At 35.0% G+C, this 20,633-nt stretch overlaps 1 protein-coding gene across 1 annotated transcript in view; it reads right to left on the bottom strand.

Moving 5' to 3' along the window:
- Positions 1-20,633, bottom strand: part of LOC148956667 (histone deacetylase 4-like) — a 221,896-nt gene that overhangs the window by 95,800 nt on the left and 105,463 nt on the right. The window contains 4 exon segments of the mRNA XM_089086609.1: positions 1,832-1,963; positions 10,622-10,714; positions 10,716-10,720; positions 18,550-18,672. Of these exon segments, the coding sequence (XP_088942735.1) occupies positions 1,832-1,963; positions 10,622-10,714; positions 10,716-10,720; positions 18,550-18,672 (353 nt within the window).

A 20,633-nucleotide genomic window follows, 5' to 3' on the forward strand; every position in this document is an offset into this window, starting at 1 on the left:
ATCCCTAGAAGGCGAAAGGGGTGATGGTGGTAAATGAATACAAAACACATTATAACCATCCTAAGAAATAAATTACCCGTATTTCCCCCCTAACTGTGTGCAAAGGTGTGCCTTTGACCGTGTCTATCCTCCGTTGCATAGGATCTACCAGAAAAATATATGCAAATATTAGAATTTTCAACAAGCAGAAAAAACTTCTTTTTGGTACTGCTGTAAGTGCCTCCAGTAAGCTACCCAGAGGGTTGGAAACTCTGTATGCCGAGCTTAGTCTAAACATTTTTGCATGCAGATCAATGGTATGCATAGCACAGGTACAAAGCCTTCTGATAGTCCGCCTTAGGTCGGAATTCCCGGGCTAGGCGTTTACACCCCTGGAAAATACCTACCTGCGGAGAATATCCCCCAAAAAATCCTCTCCCCGCGGAAAATACCCCACCGCGGTATCGGAATGAGCATCTTCCGAAGTTTCTACGAACATGAGGCGGAGGCGGGGATGCCGAAATGGCAGTCCCCCTTCTATATGGAATAATTTCAGCTCATTTTGAGGATAAATATTACTTTTTAATTTCATAATAACAGCGTAGACCAGAAATATTCCCAGAAATCAAGAGGGATTACATATCAATCTTGCATTTTTGATGCGTTTTTTAAAGTTTTTTTGTACCAATCCTCCCCCCCCCCCACTCCCAAGCAAAAGTCCTGGATACGGCCCTAGGGATTATACTTCAATTTCTACCTACAGCCCTCCCCCCTCGTCTCTCCCTTAAAACTAATTCTGTATTTACCTGAAGGCTCAGAGTTGGGATGTTTTTTGCATTGAAATCCACCCTTTGATGTATCTCTCCCCCTCCCTAACTAGCCGAAATGTTTTTAAGGTCAAAAAAAATTTTACCGTCTTCGGTAAATTCCCTGTTGTTTTACATTTCCAAACATTTGCATATAAGGTTAAAGGTAGGTTATAAGGTAGGCTTTAAACCTCTACAATGGGGCTCTCTGATTGTTTTGTGGTTAGGGAGGGAGAGAGATGTCTCAAAGCGTGCATTTTAATGACAAACGTTCAATTCTCATTGATCCTTCAGATAAATACAGAATTAGTTCTAATGCAGAGACAGGGGGAGGGTGGAGGTAGAAACCGATAAATCCTTGTTCCATCGTCCCATAAACTAAAAAATTTATCCTTGTCAAATATTCTCTTAATTTGTACTATCCATGATGTTTAGCTACAGTTGAAGAGGAGAGTCTCATATGCAGCTTGGGCATGTCTAGCCTTGGGAAGTTTTGGGAGCTTGAACCGAAAACTCTTTCAAAATGCTGAAGCTGAAGAGTTTCCAGACCATTTGCCGATCGACAGTCACATTATTATGAGCCATAGTATGTCTAAATACAATATTTTAAACCATCATAAAGCTAGTAATTACCTAATGGCAAAATTGAGCAGCATATCGTCGGGTATTCAATCGCCCCAAATTTTGCCAGTTGAATAAACCCACTTACAAATAACTTTCGTTTAAAAATCAACTTACAAGTTCAAAAGAAGAAGATGAGTATATTTAAAAGCTGAAGTTGTGCATAGCTGAGTGGCCCAAATCCAACGGAAAAGTCTAATTGGTCCAAAATGGTAGCAGTGGTTACCACTGCCCTGGTTGAGAATTACTAGTTGAGGCTATTGGTCATTCCTCATCTTATGATAAGGAAATCTTGCCGCTACAAAAATCTTTACTACTATATAGACAAATTCTAATTATTAATTTGGCACAAATAAGCAACATATCATCAAAAAATTAATTGCTCCCTACGTCTATCTATAAAAAGAAAGGAAATAATAGCTTACACTTAAAGCTGATGTTGATGGTATTGCAGGTCTCCCAAGAGATATGTTAGGCAGAGATGGACTTGTGTATAGCGTTAAATCGGGTATACTTCCTTGACTTGCCAAAAGATGACTATACTGACTATTATTCTCCTGAAAAAAAAAGAACACACATAGACAGCTGTTTAGCATTGCTAGAGCAGAAGGGAGAGGAGGGAGAGCGGCAGTTCCACAGAACTGGCATCTTATTTATTGTAATTTTCATTTAGCAACTGCAAGTATTTAAGACTCTTTTATAGATATGAATACAATTTGACGACTTAGAAGTAGTTTTTTCCTAGAAGTTCTCATTTACCATTGTCTAACAAAATTTATAGGTTTACAAAGCCGATATTGGGGGAGGGGGCATAAAAATTTTTTCGGAGACGGAAGAAGATCTGAAACAGAGATGTTTTACTAATCTTAGGGGGGGGGGTCCTTCCTCTGCATGGAATAAATCTCTATATATCTAATTTTATCAAATTCTATATTTGCTATTCTTACTATATAATAATTTTTTAGTTTTTGCTACTGTAATAGGCAATTGAAAGAAGATGAGCAATTACTTATTATTATATAGCTGTGAATGGGCAGAGGGGGAAGGGTGATGTGGGAATTGGTTGTACTCAGCAATTGTGCTTGAGACAATCTGTAAATTCAAAGAACAAGAAAAAACATAACAACGAATTTTTTAACACTGAAAAGAGGAAAATAGCATTTTTTGTCTCATAATTCAGAAAAGGTACTATTATTGTTTCCATAATTTCCATTGGCTTTTTATGGTTTATACATAATCTGTCTTGAAACCTTGAATATGGATATGCTCCAAAACCATTTTGAGGCAGAATTGCAGTTCAACGACTTTTCACTTTATTAGAAAGTAGTAGAATCAGGCGATCAATTTTCAGGAATAGATCTCAATCCAAAATTGCTTCTCATGTAGACATTTTCAAGCTGTACAGAATTACGAAATACGAACTACGAAATTGATCTTGTTAAAGTTCGAACACTAGATGACCTAGCTGATTTTTTTTCTGAAACTAGCAGAAGTTTCCCCTCTTACCAGTTCCACATAAATTTTGGTGTAAATCACGTTCAAATGGCTAAAACACTACAGTCGACCCTCAATAACAAGGACCTCGATAACTCCAAATCCCCGATATCTCAAATTATTTTCAATGCCCTTGAAAAGACCCCGTCTAAGTCGAAGAAAAACCATGCATAACTCAAAATAATTTTGCGGTCATATTTGACCGTAAATTACCTCTCCTAACTCGAAATTCAGTAGATAAGTCGTCATTTAACTTTCACTTTACCCCCACAAGTCAAAGTTTACCTCTATATCTCAAACTTTTTCAAACGGACCTCTGTTAGTCGAAACTCAGGTATGAGGGTTGCAACGTGTAAACTTTGATATATATTAGTTTTGTTTAATATGTTTTTTTGGATCAGATTCTTTAATGCTCAGATGTCAATTTCCTAGCAAACTAAATTTATTATAAACATTCGAAAGTCAAGTCTTGATATGTCAAGTCTATAATACAGTAATAAATTTATTCTTGACTTTGTAGTGGCCATTGGGATTATATTTAGCTATTTTGTACCCTTGTAACTCGAATTCTCATTTGGCTTACCTCTATAACCCGTTACCTTTATAAGTCGAATTTGATGTAGAATGACCTCTATAATGCGAACTAGACATAAGTCAAACTATACTTAACTCGAAGAAAAATCGTGGTCCCGTAAATTTCGTGTTAGTGAAAGTCGACTGTATTTGAAAAATGAGGTTTTCGAAAGGGCCAAGTCCAAAATTGATTGTGATACTAGATGAGTTTTAAAAGAACATTGAAACAAAAACCAAGGAAAATCGGATAGGCTTATGTGCTCCTGATAGCGAGTAGCAGTCTTAAAATTTAGATTGATATTTAAACTCATAAATATATTCTTGGTAAATAGTTTTTCTTATTTGAAAAGGTCGTTGATTGCAAAATTCATTGAAATGTTTGCTCAATAGTACTGCCTTAGTTAGAGGTTATTAATCTATTGAAAAGAGGAAACACTGAATACGGAATAACCTTGGCCGTTTCTGACATATTGCAGATACGCCTTTTTAAAAACCTGGATGCACGTAGTGTCTTTTGATTGAGTTGAACATCTTATTCAAATTCCTTGAAAGTTTCGACCTAAAAACCTCAGCTAACCCGGGTTAACAACCTGGATCCACATATATGGTATCTTTTGATTTTGTTCAACATTACCATTAACATTCCACGTATTTTCCCTTAATACCCTTAAAAGTTCCTGAAATATTGCAGATAAGCCTTTTTGACAACTTCAATACACTGCAGCTACGCCTCTTTGACATCCTAAATGCAAGACAATCTGGATGTGCATAGTGTCTTTAGATTACTGTCTTGGATCAACATCCCCCTCAACATTGCCGGAAAGTTTAAACTTATTACCCTTAACCGTTCCAGAGATGTTGCAGATAACACCTTTTTACAATTCGGATGCACATAAACTATTTTGATCTAGTTCAACATTACCTTGAAAGTTCCCTCAAAGTTTTAATTCAATGTTTTTTACCGTTGAGATTTCCCTCGATATATCCTCAAAACTTCAACTTTAAACTCTTGACCGTTCCAGAAATGTTTCATATTGACTCTTTTGACAACCCAGATGTATATATAGTATTTTGACTTAGTTTAACATCACCTTCAACGTTCCCTTAAAGTTTTACTCAGCGTCCTTAACCGTTCTTATGATACTGCAGATACGCCCTTTTGACAATATGGAAATACATGGACTCTTTTGATTTGGCTCGCCTTCCACCTCACCATACCTTTAAGGTTTCAACTTACCACCCTTAACTGTTCCTGAGGATCCTGGGAGCACATAGTGTCTTTCGATTTACTTTAACATTCCCTGAAAGTTTTAACTTGGTACGCTTGGCTGTTCCTAAGATATTGCAGGCACACCCTCTTGACAACCTGGATGCACATGTTACCTTTTTGTTTAGTTCAAAATCCCCAAAAACATACCCTAAAGCTTCGATGTAATATCCTTAGCCAATTCTGAGATGTTACAAAAACATCCTTTTTATAATCTGGATACACAAAGTGTCTTTGGGTTTAGTTCAACATGCCCTGATAGTTTCAACTTAACACCCAAAGACATTCTTAAGGAATTGCAGCTACGCCCTTTGGACAATAAAGATGCAAATAGTGTCTTTTGATTTAGATAAACAGCATCCTCAAAATTCCCTGAAAGTTTCGGCTTAATACCCTTAGGCTTTCTAGAGATACTGCAGACACGTCCTCTTGACAACCTGGAAACATGTAGAGTCTTTCGATGTAGTTCAAAATGCCGTAAAAATTTCAACTCAGTTGAGCTGTTCCTAAAATATTGCATATACACCCTCAGGACAACCTGGGATTACATATAGTCTTTCAATTTAGTTAACATGCCCTGAAAATTTTAACTAAATACGCTTGGCTATTCCCGAGATATTGCAGACACGCCCCTTTTACAACTTAGATTCACAACTTGCCTTTTGATTTAGTTCAACATCCCCAAAACACATGCTCTAAAAGTTTCTACACAATACCTTTAGCCGTTACTGAGATATTGCAGATACAGCCTTTAGACAATTTGGACACAGATAGTGTTTTGATTTAGTTCAAAAGTCTCTCAATATTTCATGAAAGTTTCACCCTAATACCCTCAGCCTTTTCATACACTCACGGTGAAAAATGTTCCCTTTCCTAATAATAAAACCGATATGTGCCTTTGCCCTATAACGATATTCAATAAAAAAAAACAAGTTTTTTTAACTGAAAGTAAGGAGCGACATTAAAACTTAAAACGAACAGAAATTATTCCGCATATGAAAGGGGCTGTCCCCTCCTCAACGCCTCACTTTTTACGCTAAAGTTTTTTACTGTTTAAAAAGAATAAGAGTTGTGAGAAAGTCAAACTTTAGCGTAAAGAGCAAGGCGTTGAGGAGGGGAGCCCCTTTCATATGCGGAATAATTTCTGTTCGTTTTAAGTTTTAACGTCGTTCCTTACTTTCAGTTAAAAAAAACTTGTTTGTTTTTTTTATTTCATTTTTGAACGTTTTTGAATAAATGCAGGTTTTGATCTTGGCTCACAGTGCATGAATAATCAAAACAAAATTTTCATATTAATTTACTTTTATTTGGTTAAATGGCTTTCGCGAAAATTGTTTAATTTTATTTACGAACGTTTTTATTAGTAATAAATATACATAACTTACGAATTAACTTACGTAACGAACTTCTACATTCATATATTTTTAATACGTATATTAGGGGGTTCGCCCCCTAGTCAATACATTGCTCTTTAAGCTAAAGTTCGAATTTTGTTCCAATTCTTTAAAAATGACCGCTTAATCACAAAGGCCGTTAATTAGGATAAATAGCTCTTATGAAAGTACTAAAAAATCTCTGGCTTAAAGAGTGAGGTATATGTAATATTTTCTGTTCGTTTAAAGTTTTGATGTTGCTGCTGTTGCAGTTGAAAAACTTGTTTTTTTACATTTAATTTCTGATCTTCTTTAAAATAATGCTGGGAAGTCTGGTGTCTCCTTCATAGCAATGTCCCTTCCCCCATGAAAAATTCCTTCATGGAAAGATTCTCCTACATAACCCCCGACCCCCCCCCCCCTACCAGGAAAAATATCCCCTGAAAACGTCTGTACTGTATACTTCCCAATAACCAATACTATATGTTTACATTGGGTAAAGTTCTTAACTTTCAGCCCTCCTCCCGGGAACTTCGGGGGATTAAGTCATCCTAAAAGACATACTTATAATATTTTCGAACATGCTGAAAAAAATGGCTATCTCAAAATTTTGATCAGGTGACTTTGGGAAAAAAAATGAGCGTGGGAGGAGGCCTATTTGCCCTCCATTTTTTTGGTCACTTAAAAAGGGCACTAGAACTTTTAATTTCCATTCCAATGAGCCCTCCCACGATATTCTAGGACCACTGGGTCGATACGATCACCCCTGGGCAAAAAAAACAAATAAAAACGCACCCGTGATTTTTCTTCTGGCAAAAAATGCAAAATTCTACATTTTTGTTGATAAGAGCTTGAAACCTCTACAGTAGGGTTCTCTGATACGCGGAATATGATGGTGTGATTTTCATTTAGGTTCTATAGTTTTTAGGGGTCTTTTCCCCTTTCTTCGAAAATCAGCCAAATTTTTTCAGGCGCGTAACTTTGGATTAAACTTGATGAAATTTATATATTTGAAATCAGCATTAAAATCCGATTCTTTTGATGTATCTATTTGTGTCAACATACCGTTTTCTAGAGTTTAGGTTACCATTTAGCCGGGTCCCATTAACCAATACTATATGTTACCATCAAGTAAAGTTCATAACTTTCAGCCCTCCTCCTGGGGGCTTCGAGGGATTAAGTGATCCCAAAAGATATATTTATCATATTTTTAACCATGCTGAACAAAATGGCTCTCTCAAAATTTTGATCGGATGACTTTGGGAAAAAATAAGCGTGGGAGGGGACCTAGTTGCCCTCCATTTTGTTTGGTCACTCAAAAAGGGCACTAGAATTTTTAATTTTCTTTCAAATGAGCCCTCCTACGATATTCTAGGACCACTGGGTCGATGCGATCACCCCTGGGAAAAACAAAAAAAACAAAAAAAAAAAAAAAATAAACACGCATCCGTCATCTTTCTTCTGACAAAAAATGGAAAATTCCACATTTTTGTACATATGAGCTTGAAACCTCTACAGTAGGGTTGTCTGATAAGCTGAATCTGATGGTGTGATTTTCATTAAGTTTCTATAGCTTTTAGGGGGCCTTTCCCCCTTTTTTCGAAAATCAGCCAAATTTTCTCAGGCGCGTAACTTTTGATAGGTAAACACGATGATTGAACACGATGAAACTTATATATTTGAAATCAGAATTAAAATCTGATTCTTTTGATGTATTTATTGGTATCAAAATTCCGTTTTTTAGAGCTTCGGTTACGATTGAGCCGGGTCGCTCCTTACTTACAGTTCGTTACCACGAACTGTTTGACAACCGTATTACAGCCTTCTCTCCTTGGGCTTTTGGGGGTCGCGTCAACACCAGAAGCATCATTATTGGACTTTCCGACTACTGTGAACAAAATGGCTATCTCAAAATTTAAATGCTTATATTCAATTTAATATTAAAATTTAAAATCCAAAATGCTTATATTCTGGTCTATTTTCGATATTGAACTCTTCAAAAGGAAAAAATAGCGACAATTTCTTACTTCGAGGATGTATATACATAATGAATTGATCAAAAAGTGCCATTTTATTAGTTATATTGACTTTAAGATGTTTTGTCGAAGTTCTTTTTTTTAGTATCCCCAGGGTTTGTCTATAAGATAGTTTATAACATGATAATACTATCTTACTTAATTTGTCTCGTCCAAATGTATTCAATGAGAACAGACGTTCTCGGAGTAAAACTACTTCTCTTTACCTTGTTGAAAGGAAGCACTTTATTGCCCGCTATGTAGTTGCGCAATAATTGTTGCGCAACTAAGAAATAATTACTTCGTAGCCAACCTTTTGGACTCCTATACACTGGGATCAATATGTTTATATAAAGTTAAATTGGACTATTGTCTTATGAAGGGCACTTATTGAGGTTTCTACCAAGGCAGAGGGTAATTTTCGAATTTTCACTAATAAGGGGGACGGGTAATTTCAAAAACCCTTATTTTATTGTCAACGAAACATCATTAATCTCAATACAACAGCATTTTTTACTTCTTATATTTTTTTTGCCTATATACTGGTCCAACCTTGTGGATGTCATAACGTCGACCTAGTAAGGACAAAAAAGAGTAGCTCTTTCTTTAACGCAGTCAAAATTGCAATTGTCTGTTAGAAGCATTGCTTCACGGTTTGAATAATACTGCACCAGCCCCGCAGAAAAAAGGAAACTTGAGTCCCAAACTTATGGCCCAAAAGGAATTGGTTGGTAACAATTGTCGAGGGAAATGGTTCCTCCCCTCTCCAAAAAAAGCTACAATTCGGAGTGTTGGTAGACTTTCTGAACTGCTTTTTGTGCATTACGAATCAGTTTTTATTGCTATCCACATTTTGACCCGAGATGGAGATTAGAATATTTCTGGCTCTTCTTCAAATTACAAGCACTATGTTTCAATATGTTTGGCAGGTTCGTAGCTAAAGTTTATACCGCATCATCTATTCCTACAAGTCTCCCAAAATTGTTCCAAAAAATACAAGTAGATCATATATTTAAAAATATATAATTGTAAATTCATTATATAGTAGATAGTATTTTAAATTATCTGAAAATAACAATCAATCATAATACAAAAATCGCAACATTAATAAAGATAATTATAATAATAATAGAATAGTCGATAATAGCTTATAATAACAAATAGTAAACAAATAAAGCCTTACTATAAAAATATGAAATATCCAAAAATGTCACTTAATATCGGTAAATTTATTTTCGGTTTAATTACCCCTGAGAGAAGGGGATACACCCAATAAATCTCCGCTACTCCACTTTTTTTTGTTTTCTCCATTTCTCCATTGTAAGCGGGCATAAATAAATATATATATATATATATATATATATATATATATATATATATATATATATATATATATATATATATATATATATATATATATATATATATATATATATATATATATATATATATATATATATATATATATATATATAAATAGGATAATTAAAAGCGATTCTAAATTTGCAATTTCGAAGAAAGGGAATTGTAATCGAATTCCTTAAACTAAAATTAATCGCAAAGAAATATGAATCGTGGCCTTTCGTGCAATTAATTTGCCAATAATTCATATTAACATTTTATGCTGCATCATATATTCTTGGGAATCTCGAACAAAACTTGTTCGATACTTTTTGTGTAGTTAGTGACCTCTAGACGCCGGATATTTTTCTTATTTTTAAAGCCAATTAAATTTTGTCAAAAACAAGAAACAAAACTACGATGAGCCCACACAAAAAAGCACTTACAACGGATTCGCTCTCAACACTAGACTTTCAGAGTAGTAATATGGATTAACGATGAAAAAAAGGAAGGAATATATATCCTTTTGTGCGTTCTTATGTTTTGGTTTCAAAAATTACCTTGATGATAAATTTTTGGGTTTCGGTAATAATTCAGTAAAGATTACTGAAAATCAGTTTGCATAAGCAAAAATCAGTTACTGTACTTAAATTGAAATAAATAAAACCACGCAAGACTGTCCGAGAGAATCCCTTTCCAAATTTGACTATCAAAAATATCGACACGGGTTTTTACCTGTATTTTTCGAAAACTTCAATTTCGCAGGCCTGTGTAGTTAATAAAACGCAGAAATTTAAAAATAGGACAAAAACCACGCACAAATATATATATATATATATATATATATATATATACGTATATATATATATATATATATATATATATATATATATATATATACATATATACATACATATATATATACATACATATATATATATATATATATATATATATATATATATATATATATATATATATATATATATATATATATATATATATATATATATATATATATATATATATATATATATATATATATATATATATATATATATATATATATATATATATATGTGTGTGTGTGTGTGTGTGTGTGTGTGGGTGTGTGTCTCTCTCCATTCTATAATAAAAAAAATAATCACGTACCTCAGAAACTGGTAAAGCAGAGACATTTGAATGTAAATTGGCAGCTGAACTAGAGGGGGAACAGGTTCTTGATTCCGGAGTTCTGACTTTCCTCTTCATCTATTTATAAAAGAAAAGAATAAACAAGATGTATAAACAAAAAAAATCCTAAAGAGCAGCAACTTAACCCGCGTTAAATTCAACCCTCATTTAACTTAACCCTTGTGCAATTCAACCCTTAAGCAACTTAACCGTTGGTTCACTCAACCCCCGTTTAACTCAACCGTCATTCATCTTAACACTCACGCAAGGCAAACTCCGTTTAACACTGTCCTATTTGAATAAACCCCTATTGAAATCAACCCCATTCAGGTCAACCCTCCTTTAATCAACAGCATACCCAAAATATACATTTCAGTCCGTTTAGTCGGAAATGCACACCCCAAATTTCATTCTAGATTTCGTTAAATTCTTGGAATTTTTACTTCCCCCATATAGTGCGCCACTCACCATAAAAAACAGCGGAAATTTTCGCCCATCATAGGCAGCGCGCTAGCGCTGCCTAAGTAAAGAACGATGTTTTTTTTTGTTTTTTTTTTTAAGCCGGGCACTTCGTATCGAAGGAGTTGTCGTAGAAAATTCAAAAAGGGCTCATTAGATTGCAAATTGGAGTGGCTAGTGCCATTTTTAATAGTCGAAAGTGATTGGAGGGCAACTAGCCCCCCCCCCAAGCCCATCATTCTCCCAAACACATCCAATCAAAATTTTAGAGATATCCATTTTGTTCAGCGTAGTTGATTTCCAGATAGAAAATATGTTTTTGAGGAGGACACTCCCCCAAAACCCTCAGGGCAAGGGTTTTAAGTTATGCCCTGGGACATACAAGGTTTTTATAGAAGGCGTTGTCGTAGAAACTTCAAAAAAGGCTCATTCGATTGGAAATTCAAAGGGCCAATGCCCTTTTTAATAGTCAAAAGTGATTGGAGGGCAACTAGCCCCCCACGCCCATCATTGGCGTTTAACCCCCCCCCCACCCCTAAAAAAAATCCTAAAGAACAGCAACTTAACCCGCGTTAAATTCAACCCTCATTTAACTTAACCCTTGTGCAATTCAACCCTTAAGCAACTTAACCGTTGGTTCACTCAACCCCCGTTTAACTCAACCATCATTCATCTTAACGCTCACGCAAGGCAAACTCCGTTTAACCCTGTCCTATTTGAATAAACCCCCATTGAAATCAACCCCATTCAGCTCAACCCTCCTTTAATCAACAGCATACCCAAAATATACATTTCAGTCCTTTTAGTCGGAAATGCACACCCCAAATTTCATTCTAGATTTCGTTAAATTCTTGGAATTTTTACTTTCCCCATATAGTGCGCCACTCACCTTAAAAAACAGCGGAAATTTTCGCTCATCATAGGCAGCGCGCTAGCGCTGCCTAAGTAAAGAACGATGTGTTTTTGTTTTGTTTTTTTTTTTTCAGCCGGGTAGGCTACTTCGTATCGAAGAAGTTGTCGTAGAAACTTCGAAAAGAGCTCATTAGATTGCAAATTGGAGTGGCTAGTGCCCTTTTTAATAGTCGAAAGTGATTGGAGGGCAACTAGCCCCCCCCCCAAGCCCATCATTCTCCCAAACACATCCAATCAAAATTTTCGAGATAGCCATTTTGTTCAGCGTAGTTGATTTCCAGACACAAAATATGTTTTTGAGGAGGACACTCCCCCAAAACCCTCAGGGCAAGGGTTTTAAGTTATGCCCTGGGACATATAAGGTTTTTATAGAAGGCGTTGTCGTAGAAACTTCAAAAAAGGCTCATTCGATTGTAAATTCAAAGGGCCAGTGCCCTTTTTAATAGTCGAAAGTGATTGGAGGGCAACTAGCCCCCCACGCCCATCATTGGCGTTTAACCCCCCCCCCCCCGACCCCTCTCGCCAGAAAATGCCCCCGAGGGAAAAACGCGGAAAATACCCCCCCCCCTCCTGCGGAGTATATAGAAAATGACGGAATCTAATTGAAACAAAACAAAAAGATGTAGAGATCATGTCAATGAAAAACAAACGGAAATTAATTTAAAAACTTTTTCCGCAAAACAAGTTTGTCAAAGAAAAGTAAAGAGTTCTACTAAGCCAAAAATGAGTAGAAATAAATTCAAATAATTTTCTAAGCTAAAAAATACCACAAATCACCATCAATAAATAAATTAAACCCAAAACATTAATTATTTCAGCTTCAAATATTTCCACTGTTTTTGGGGGAATAGAAATTGAACTTTTATAAGTTATCGTTGTAGCGAGACTAATTCATCCAGTCTACAGACAACTGTGGCAAATAACCGATGAGGGTTATGTTCGGGTTTCCAAAATCAAAACCCACTCTTATCTATCTATTGTATCTATACATTGTAGGTTCTATATGTATATTATATCTGTAGGTATATTGTATTTATATCTATATATTGTAAGGTTCGTCCGGGTAGGTATGAAGCATCGTGAAAATCAAAACCCACTCTTATCTATCTATTGTATCTATACATTGTAGGTTCTATATGTATATTATATCTGTAGGTATATTGTATCTATATCTATATATTGTAAGGTTCGTCCGGGTAGGTATGAAGCATCGTGAAAATTTTCTTGAGTAATCAGTTCAAGTGTTTTGCCAGTTTGCGTTTTGATGTTGTATTTTTTGCTTGTTTGCTGTGTTTCACCATGGCCCAAGGCTTTCGTATGTATAAAACTATTTATGTATCTATCTATATACACCCGCATAGACTTCGTGCTCGGTGTTTCCAGTGCGCAAATTGCATTTCGTTTTTTTTTCGTATGTAAATTATAGCAACTATAACAAAAAAACATATAACAAATTACGGGATTTTTAGGCATGAGCAAGAACATCTGCTACTTACCACAAGATAAACAGTATAAAAATTCAATCTACCACAAATTAAAAAAAAGTCAAGTTTTTCAACTGAAAGTAAAGAGTAACATTAAAACTCAAACGAACAAAAATTACTCAGTATATGAAGGGGCTTCCTCCTTTTAAATTCCTCGCTCTTAAAGCTAAAGTTTTTTTAGCTTCTGCTTATTGGAATATATCTTTTTATTTATCTTATAGTTTCTTACTTAATAAACCAACTAAGAAAAATAAATCGACATGTTTAATTTACTCAAGTAATTTTACTTTATTGGTTCAATCATTAAATAAGTTTACTTAATTAGCTTACATTAATTAGTTTACTTTTTTAATTCTGTTAATATGTTCGTTATAATAAGACGTAATTCTCATACAAATTATAATCAGTTTCAAAGAATTTATTAGGACACCAGAATTAAAATATATTCTGTCCCTGGACCCGTTCATACCTAAAAACATGTGCATTTTCGTCGTGATTTGGTTGTGGTTTTCAAAGATTTATCTAATGATTGTTTTAAAATTAAGAAGGTTTTCGAACACTACTGTATTTTGTCAGTGTTGCCATGTGAACCGTAAAAAAAGTAATCCTTATTACCTAGATCTGACAACGCTTTTGGTCCCTAAAAATTGAAATGAAAGCAATCTTTTAACGGTCCTACATCTTTAGGAGCAACTTTACATTTTCAGACAGAGGCTCCCCCTTTTAAGCTGTTTGGCGTGTTTAGTGTTTTAAGTGTTTTAAGCTGTTTAGTGTTTTAAGCTGTGTTTCTAGGTTATTTTTGTTGATTTTTCACCCTTCTATTTTTTTATATTTGACATCCGCTACTACCAAAAAACTACAAAACTGCCGTTTTTTGTTCTTTTAAAAAAGCTTCTTATTTATCTAATTAAACGACCTTTGTGTTTCAGGAGTCGTTTTTAAAGAACTGGGACAAAATTTAAATTTTAGCGTAAAGAGCGAGGTGTTGAGGAGCGGGAAACCCCCTCATATACGTAATAATTCCTGTTCGTTTTAAGTATTAATTTTGCTCCTTACTTTCAGTTGAAAAAATTTGTATTTTTTAATTTAATTTCTGATCGTTTCTTAAATGATGCCAGGAAATCTGGCTCCACCTCCACTGAAAAATCCCCCTCCCCGCGTAAAGATCCTCTAGATAATTCAATCCCAGTGAAAATTTATCCCAGACAATTACCTTTAACATCTCCACGCGTAAAATTGAGTCGTCAAAGAGAAAGTACGACAAATAAAAATAATTTTGTATTGGAATTCTGCCCCCCCCCCAAAAAAAAAAATTTTGTATAATTTCCAATAACAAATGCTATACGTAAACAAGAGGCAAACTTCATGACTTACAGACCTTTCCGCAGGGAATGTGACAACTGCTGTTACGACAATAGAAAAAAAAAACAGTTCAAAAGTATCCTCCTAAAGTAGACAAATTGGTCAGAAGAAAGTAGCAACCCTGAAATGCATTATTCGCTCGATTTTTTTTTGTCTTAGTACATATAATAATTTAGTTAGTATTAAAAAAAAACTAAAAATAATTCAGAAAATTTGACTTGTTTGAATTTTCTAATATACTGGCAAATAAGTAAAAAAAAAAAACAAAAAAAAAGAAAAAAAACATCCGTCTGTGCGAAATACTAAAACTGAAATAAAGTGTAACGCGGCTTTTCTTCCCCTCAAACACACGCCTGTTTATGGTGTGAGGCTGGACGGCCACAAAGTAGCTAGTGACGAGGCCCCCACAGGGGCTCCCAACGCTGCAAGCCAAGTGCTTCGGGAAGTCCTAGGTAAAAATGTAACTGGATATAACGAAATTGTCAAAGTTTCATTATGTTGTCCAGGATTGGATGTTTACAACTTGAGATTTTTTTTTTTTTTTTGTCTTTTTTTTTTAAAAATCACCCTGATCCGTCAAAATTCTTCACTCACATAACCCTTTGAATAACACCAGATTCGTTTTCATGCTTCCTTTTTTTAAAGGGCTATCCATGAACAACTATGCAATTTATTTGTCAGCTATCTTTAAGTCGACATGAAGACAGAGTTCCCTTTCATGCGTAAAAGACTGCCGGTATCAAACAGTTTGTGGTAACAATCTATAAGTAAGGAGTGAAAATAGTAACCCAAACTCTATAAACGGAATTTTAATAACAATTAACATCAAAAGGATTTAGTTTTTATACCATTTCAAAGTACATAAAATTGATTAAGTTCAATGTTACCCATCAAAAGCTACGCAAAAGTTCTTGTGGCATTTTTCCGCGAAAGAAAAAAGATTACGCCACGGAAAAGTGGCGTCTTCGGCCATTTTGTGGCACCAAACTACGATCTTGCCCCAATTGAACTGAAAGTATAAAAAAAAATATGTATTGAGCTCACCAGTTCCAGAAGAGGTAATAGCACATGGTGGCACTTTCACTCCTAAAAGTCACATAGTCAACACGAGATAAATTGCAAATATGGATTGATTTAACTGAGTTGATTGAATCGATTTTTCATGAAATAATATTTAGTGGTGCATAATTGGGCATCAGTTATTATGAAGGAGGGGCAGTGGGTCGTTATGTAGGTGCAAGGGGGGGAGGCAAATGCCCCAAATTCTCTAACGTTTCATGAGCCTGCAGATAAATATAGGAACGAGGATCGGGGTAGGAATTAATCTCTCGGCGATTAGAAGCCCGAATAAGGGTACTGCGGGGTGATACCTGCCTTCTTACTGCTTACAATGTTTATGACATCAATTTTAAAGCTTCATTTAACCAAACTGATTTACGTCATATTGCTTAAAATTGTATACAAGGATGTGTAAGTGCGCATCAGCTATTATGAAGAAGGGGTGGTGAGTCATTTTGGCCTGGGAGAGGAGGGGTGCGCAGGAGGCAGAAGTCATAGAGCGTTCATTTTATCTTAAAGTTCCAAATATCTGAACTCTCATTGAGACTTCAGGTAAATATAGAACGAATTGGGCCGGGGAGATGGAAACTGTTGTCAAATTCCTCTTGGTACTCCCGGTAACATTTTTAGTCTATGCCTTTATTATTGGTGCAAGAGAGAAAGGAGGGGGTTAAGGTGCCCCTGAGATTGCGAAAAAAACTCCTATGCAGCATACATATCACATTCACAAGTCTACCGACACAGAGGTAGAAAGGCGAGGGGGGGGGGGGTTTATCGTCATGAACATCACTAGGAATATGTCTTGGGGAGGGGGGCGGCAAGTACTACCAAGAGGTTTGTTTTAAGTGATTGTGAATGTTAATATTTCTCTTTTCTTATTCATATACAATGTTTCAGTGTATTCAAAGATCAGAGAACCCTATTGTAGAAGTTGCGATGGCTTCAGCCGCGTAGAAGATCAAAAGTCACCTAGGATTTCCTCCGTATGAACAATAATACACATCTCCGTCCACCCGAAATTCTGTATTAAAAATATTATCAAGGACTTATTCAAAGAACTATTGTTCATCGAAAATTTTGACTATGTATTCAAATTTTATCTAAAATTTTAATTTATATCCTGCATTTGAATTCTTAAACAGGAAAAACCAAAAAGTGAGGTGATACCAATCAATTTCTAATTATTGGTATATGCAATTTAACAGCAATAAATTGATTTGTTTTTTTTTACGGGGGAGGGGTACCTCTCATCATATCTCATGCCTGAGCATCCTTTGAAAAACAATCAGACGTGAAACAAAGCAAAGATTCAGTAAGTTCAAGTTTTCAACTGCAAGTAAACGAGGGAGCTGCCCGCTCCTCAGCCCCTCGCTCTTTCGACTAAATTTGACTCTTTGTCCCAATTCCTTAGGAACGACTGCGGAAACACAAACACTATAGAATCAGAATAAGAAGCTTTGTTAAAGAACCAATAAACTTTGGGGTAATGAGCAAGGCATTGAGGAGAGCAGCTTCCCTCATATTTGGAATAATTTCTGTTTATTTTAAGTTTTAATGTTGCTCCTTACTTTCATCTGAAAAAAATAAATTATATGGCAGACCAAAAGTCACTTAATAAAAATAAATGTTGCTTTCTTCCATCCAACTAAGTTGAAGTTCAGTCAAATTAAGGAGACATGCATCCCTAAAAAAAAAATAAACATCGTGAGATTTTCCTAGGAATGCCACGGAAGCATTTCTGAAACACAACTAAAATTTGAAGAGTTTTACAAATTCTACCCGAATTCAAGCAGATCTAACCAATAGGACACAATTCAAGACCAATGAAGTACGAAGGAAATGGCACTTCGGTGAAAGCAAAATCGATCAGCAGAGCAGAATTTCGAGGACGTTTTTATATGAATCTTGGGAACGATATAGAACAGACCAGATTCTATTCAAATGTAGCCACATACGGGATACCCCAGTCGGGTGACTGTGAAATTTCTTAGATCAAAGTCTGGAAAACAAGCCTACAAGGTGGGTAGATTAAACAACTCCAACATTTTTTTTTCGTCTCCGTGGTCATTTGAAAGAACTGTTTTGCACCAACGAACAACACGATTAATGAGAGCCAAGGAACAACAAATGAGCTGAAAAGCAGCAAAAAATGGCAATGTTGACTTTGATTAAGTACGTACAACTTGCTACAGAGATCACTGAAGATTAGGATAAAGTGTTTTTTAGGTTCCAACTTAAAAGAGCAAAGTTTTAACGGCAAGAATGATTGCTCTAAATTATATTTTCCTTTTAATACGCATGGGCATGAAGCTACATTTGACCCACCTTATATGACAATAAAAATTTAGTTTATAGATAAGTACAGTAAGGTGTTTCTTTTTCGCTGGCTGAAAATCTCTCTCGCTTTGATTTTGCCTTTTTCTTATTAGCTTTTCTTTGATTTTTTGGTATGTCAATAAGCTGCAAAGTTATCAATTCACTTGCCCGTTATGTTCGTCATCAAAATTTCAATAAGAATTTAGAGCTATGAAACTAAATAAATTCCACTGAGGACATTCTTTCGTAGCGGGGAAACATATTAATGCTTAAAATTACAAAAAAAAGAGGTATCAACCCCAAAAAATTACTTACTTCCGAGAGGGAATCTCTGCACTCCGTTGGCATTTGGATGAGGTCTCTTCGCTCTTACAACCAGTGGACTGGACCTTCTTTCAAACATGCGACGCATGCGCATTTTCAAATTAGGCTCCGATACTACAGCAGGCAAAAAAGAATATAGACGTGCACGTTAGTTATAAGTTAGTAACAACAGACAAGGACTGTGAACATCTATTACTCAGCCAAATTATTTTTTCTACACAATGCTTCTTTTTTTGTTATTTCAGTGATATTTACAGAACATAATATTGAGTTGAGTGTATAGCAATAAAAACAGGATAAAGCTTCAATTATAAAACTTCTAAGAAATTATTTAAAACTGTCCAAGTGTTACTGGCAATCCTGCAACAAACTACATAAAAAAAATTATGTTGTATTAATTATACCAGAGTTTCCCAAGATGGGATCCGTAGCCTTATCGAGGACCCCAAAATAAATAGAAAGAAATGCATTGACATACTCTAGTTATACGGAAATGAATCCTTTATGAATTCAAATATGAAGTAATATAAATTCTAATGTACGTATACTAGAATTCAAGAGACAATATTTATGATCTCTTGCACTTTTTAATTAAAATCCTAATATGTACCTTAATTATTTAGCTCCAGTGGTCATATCTACCATACATAATAATATATTTTAGAAGATACAAGGAATAGTTCCATATAGAGACCAATGCACACAAATTACACTTTAGGAAGAGGGATCGGAACAAATTTTCAAGGGGAAAGGGAGTTCATTATCCCTCAAAAATGTTTTTCAGGGTTTTTTTTTCTCTTCTTTTGTAAGACACTTTTTGGACTGATTCCTTTGGAGTGCAAAAAGGTTTATCACCAGCCTTAAACGATACATAAAAGTTCAAATAGGGATAAATCCTTTTAATAGACAGTGATGATGATAACAGTGATAGAAATTCACAAAAATACTAGATATTTCGGTCACATATGCAGTGACAGTATTTTTGTGAATTTCTATCACTGTTATCATCATCACTGTCTATTAAAAGGATTTTATCCCTATTTGAACTTTTTTATCGTCATGGAAAGGCAGTGTGGTCTTCGAAAATATTTACATCACCAGCCTTTATTTGAATGTCTATTTATATTTCTATTAGAATTGTTTTTTCTTTTTTTTTCTTTTTTGTGTCCCACGATAATATTTTACAGATGATAAATTATAGATTCTTAAATGATGATAGCTCAACGTTCTGGGTCTTATGTGTGACTTCCCTCCTGCTAGGTAGAGTATAATTGATAGGAATTCGCACGAAAAGGTTGAGAGGCCGATATTTTGTCGGATATTGACATCATTCCCAACAATATTATGGATTGTTATTTAATTTTTTTTTTTCACTGTCATATTTTTAATATATTTCAAGCAGTTTAGGGGTATTTATCTTTTGTTATATTTAAAACCGGTGTTTCATAATTAAGAATTATTGTGATGTCTATTATTAACATTACAATATACTTGGACTGTACCATGCAGGCTGAAGCGTTGGATTTTTTTTCCTTTTTTTGCAAGGTTTCCTAATTTTTTAAAATAAAATTCTGAGTCCAAATAAGGCATGTGGATGCAACCAAAGAGTCTTTGAAACTGATAGAGTGAAAACTAGGTACTTTTATATGGAGTCATTAGACATTTATGTTCTGCTAGCGCCTCTGACAATGCAGCCTTGCCCAGAAAAATAACATAAATACAAAATAAGCTTAGTTCTAATTCTTTAACAGTTGGCTTTCAACTGAAGGTCTAGTTTACTGTAGATAGGTACATTCTTGTGCTTCTGAACTTTTTTCATTGCTGGTGCATAGCAGTATATTTATTCTGTCTATTTGGTTAGTGGTTCTTTTACCTTCGGGAAAGCGGGAAACAGAAAGAAAAAAAAAACGAAGAAACTAACACATTTATTTCAGTTTTGGATAAGCTTTGTGATTTTTGCTGGGTAACACTAGATGACATAGTTTGTTTTTTTTTCTCAGAGATGAGATGGAAACTGATCAGTTTCCCAGCTCTTTAAATGCGACCTTGAACCCTCAAATCACCCCGGCCTTGAA

Source organism: Artemia sp. Qi Xiang Cuo, chromosome 1, assembly GCF_049724085.1.
Source record: "Artemia sp. Qi Xiang Cuo chromosome 1, ASM4972408v1, whole genome shotgun sequence".
NCBI lineage: Eukaryota > Metazoa > Arthropoda > Branchiopoda > Anostraca > Artemiidae > Artemia > Artemia sp. Qi Xiang Cuo.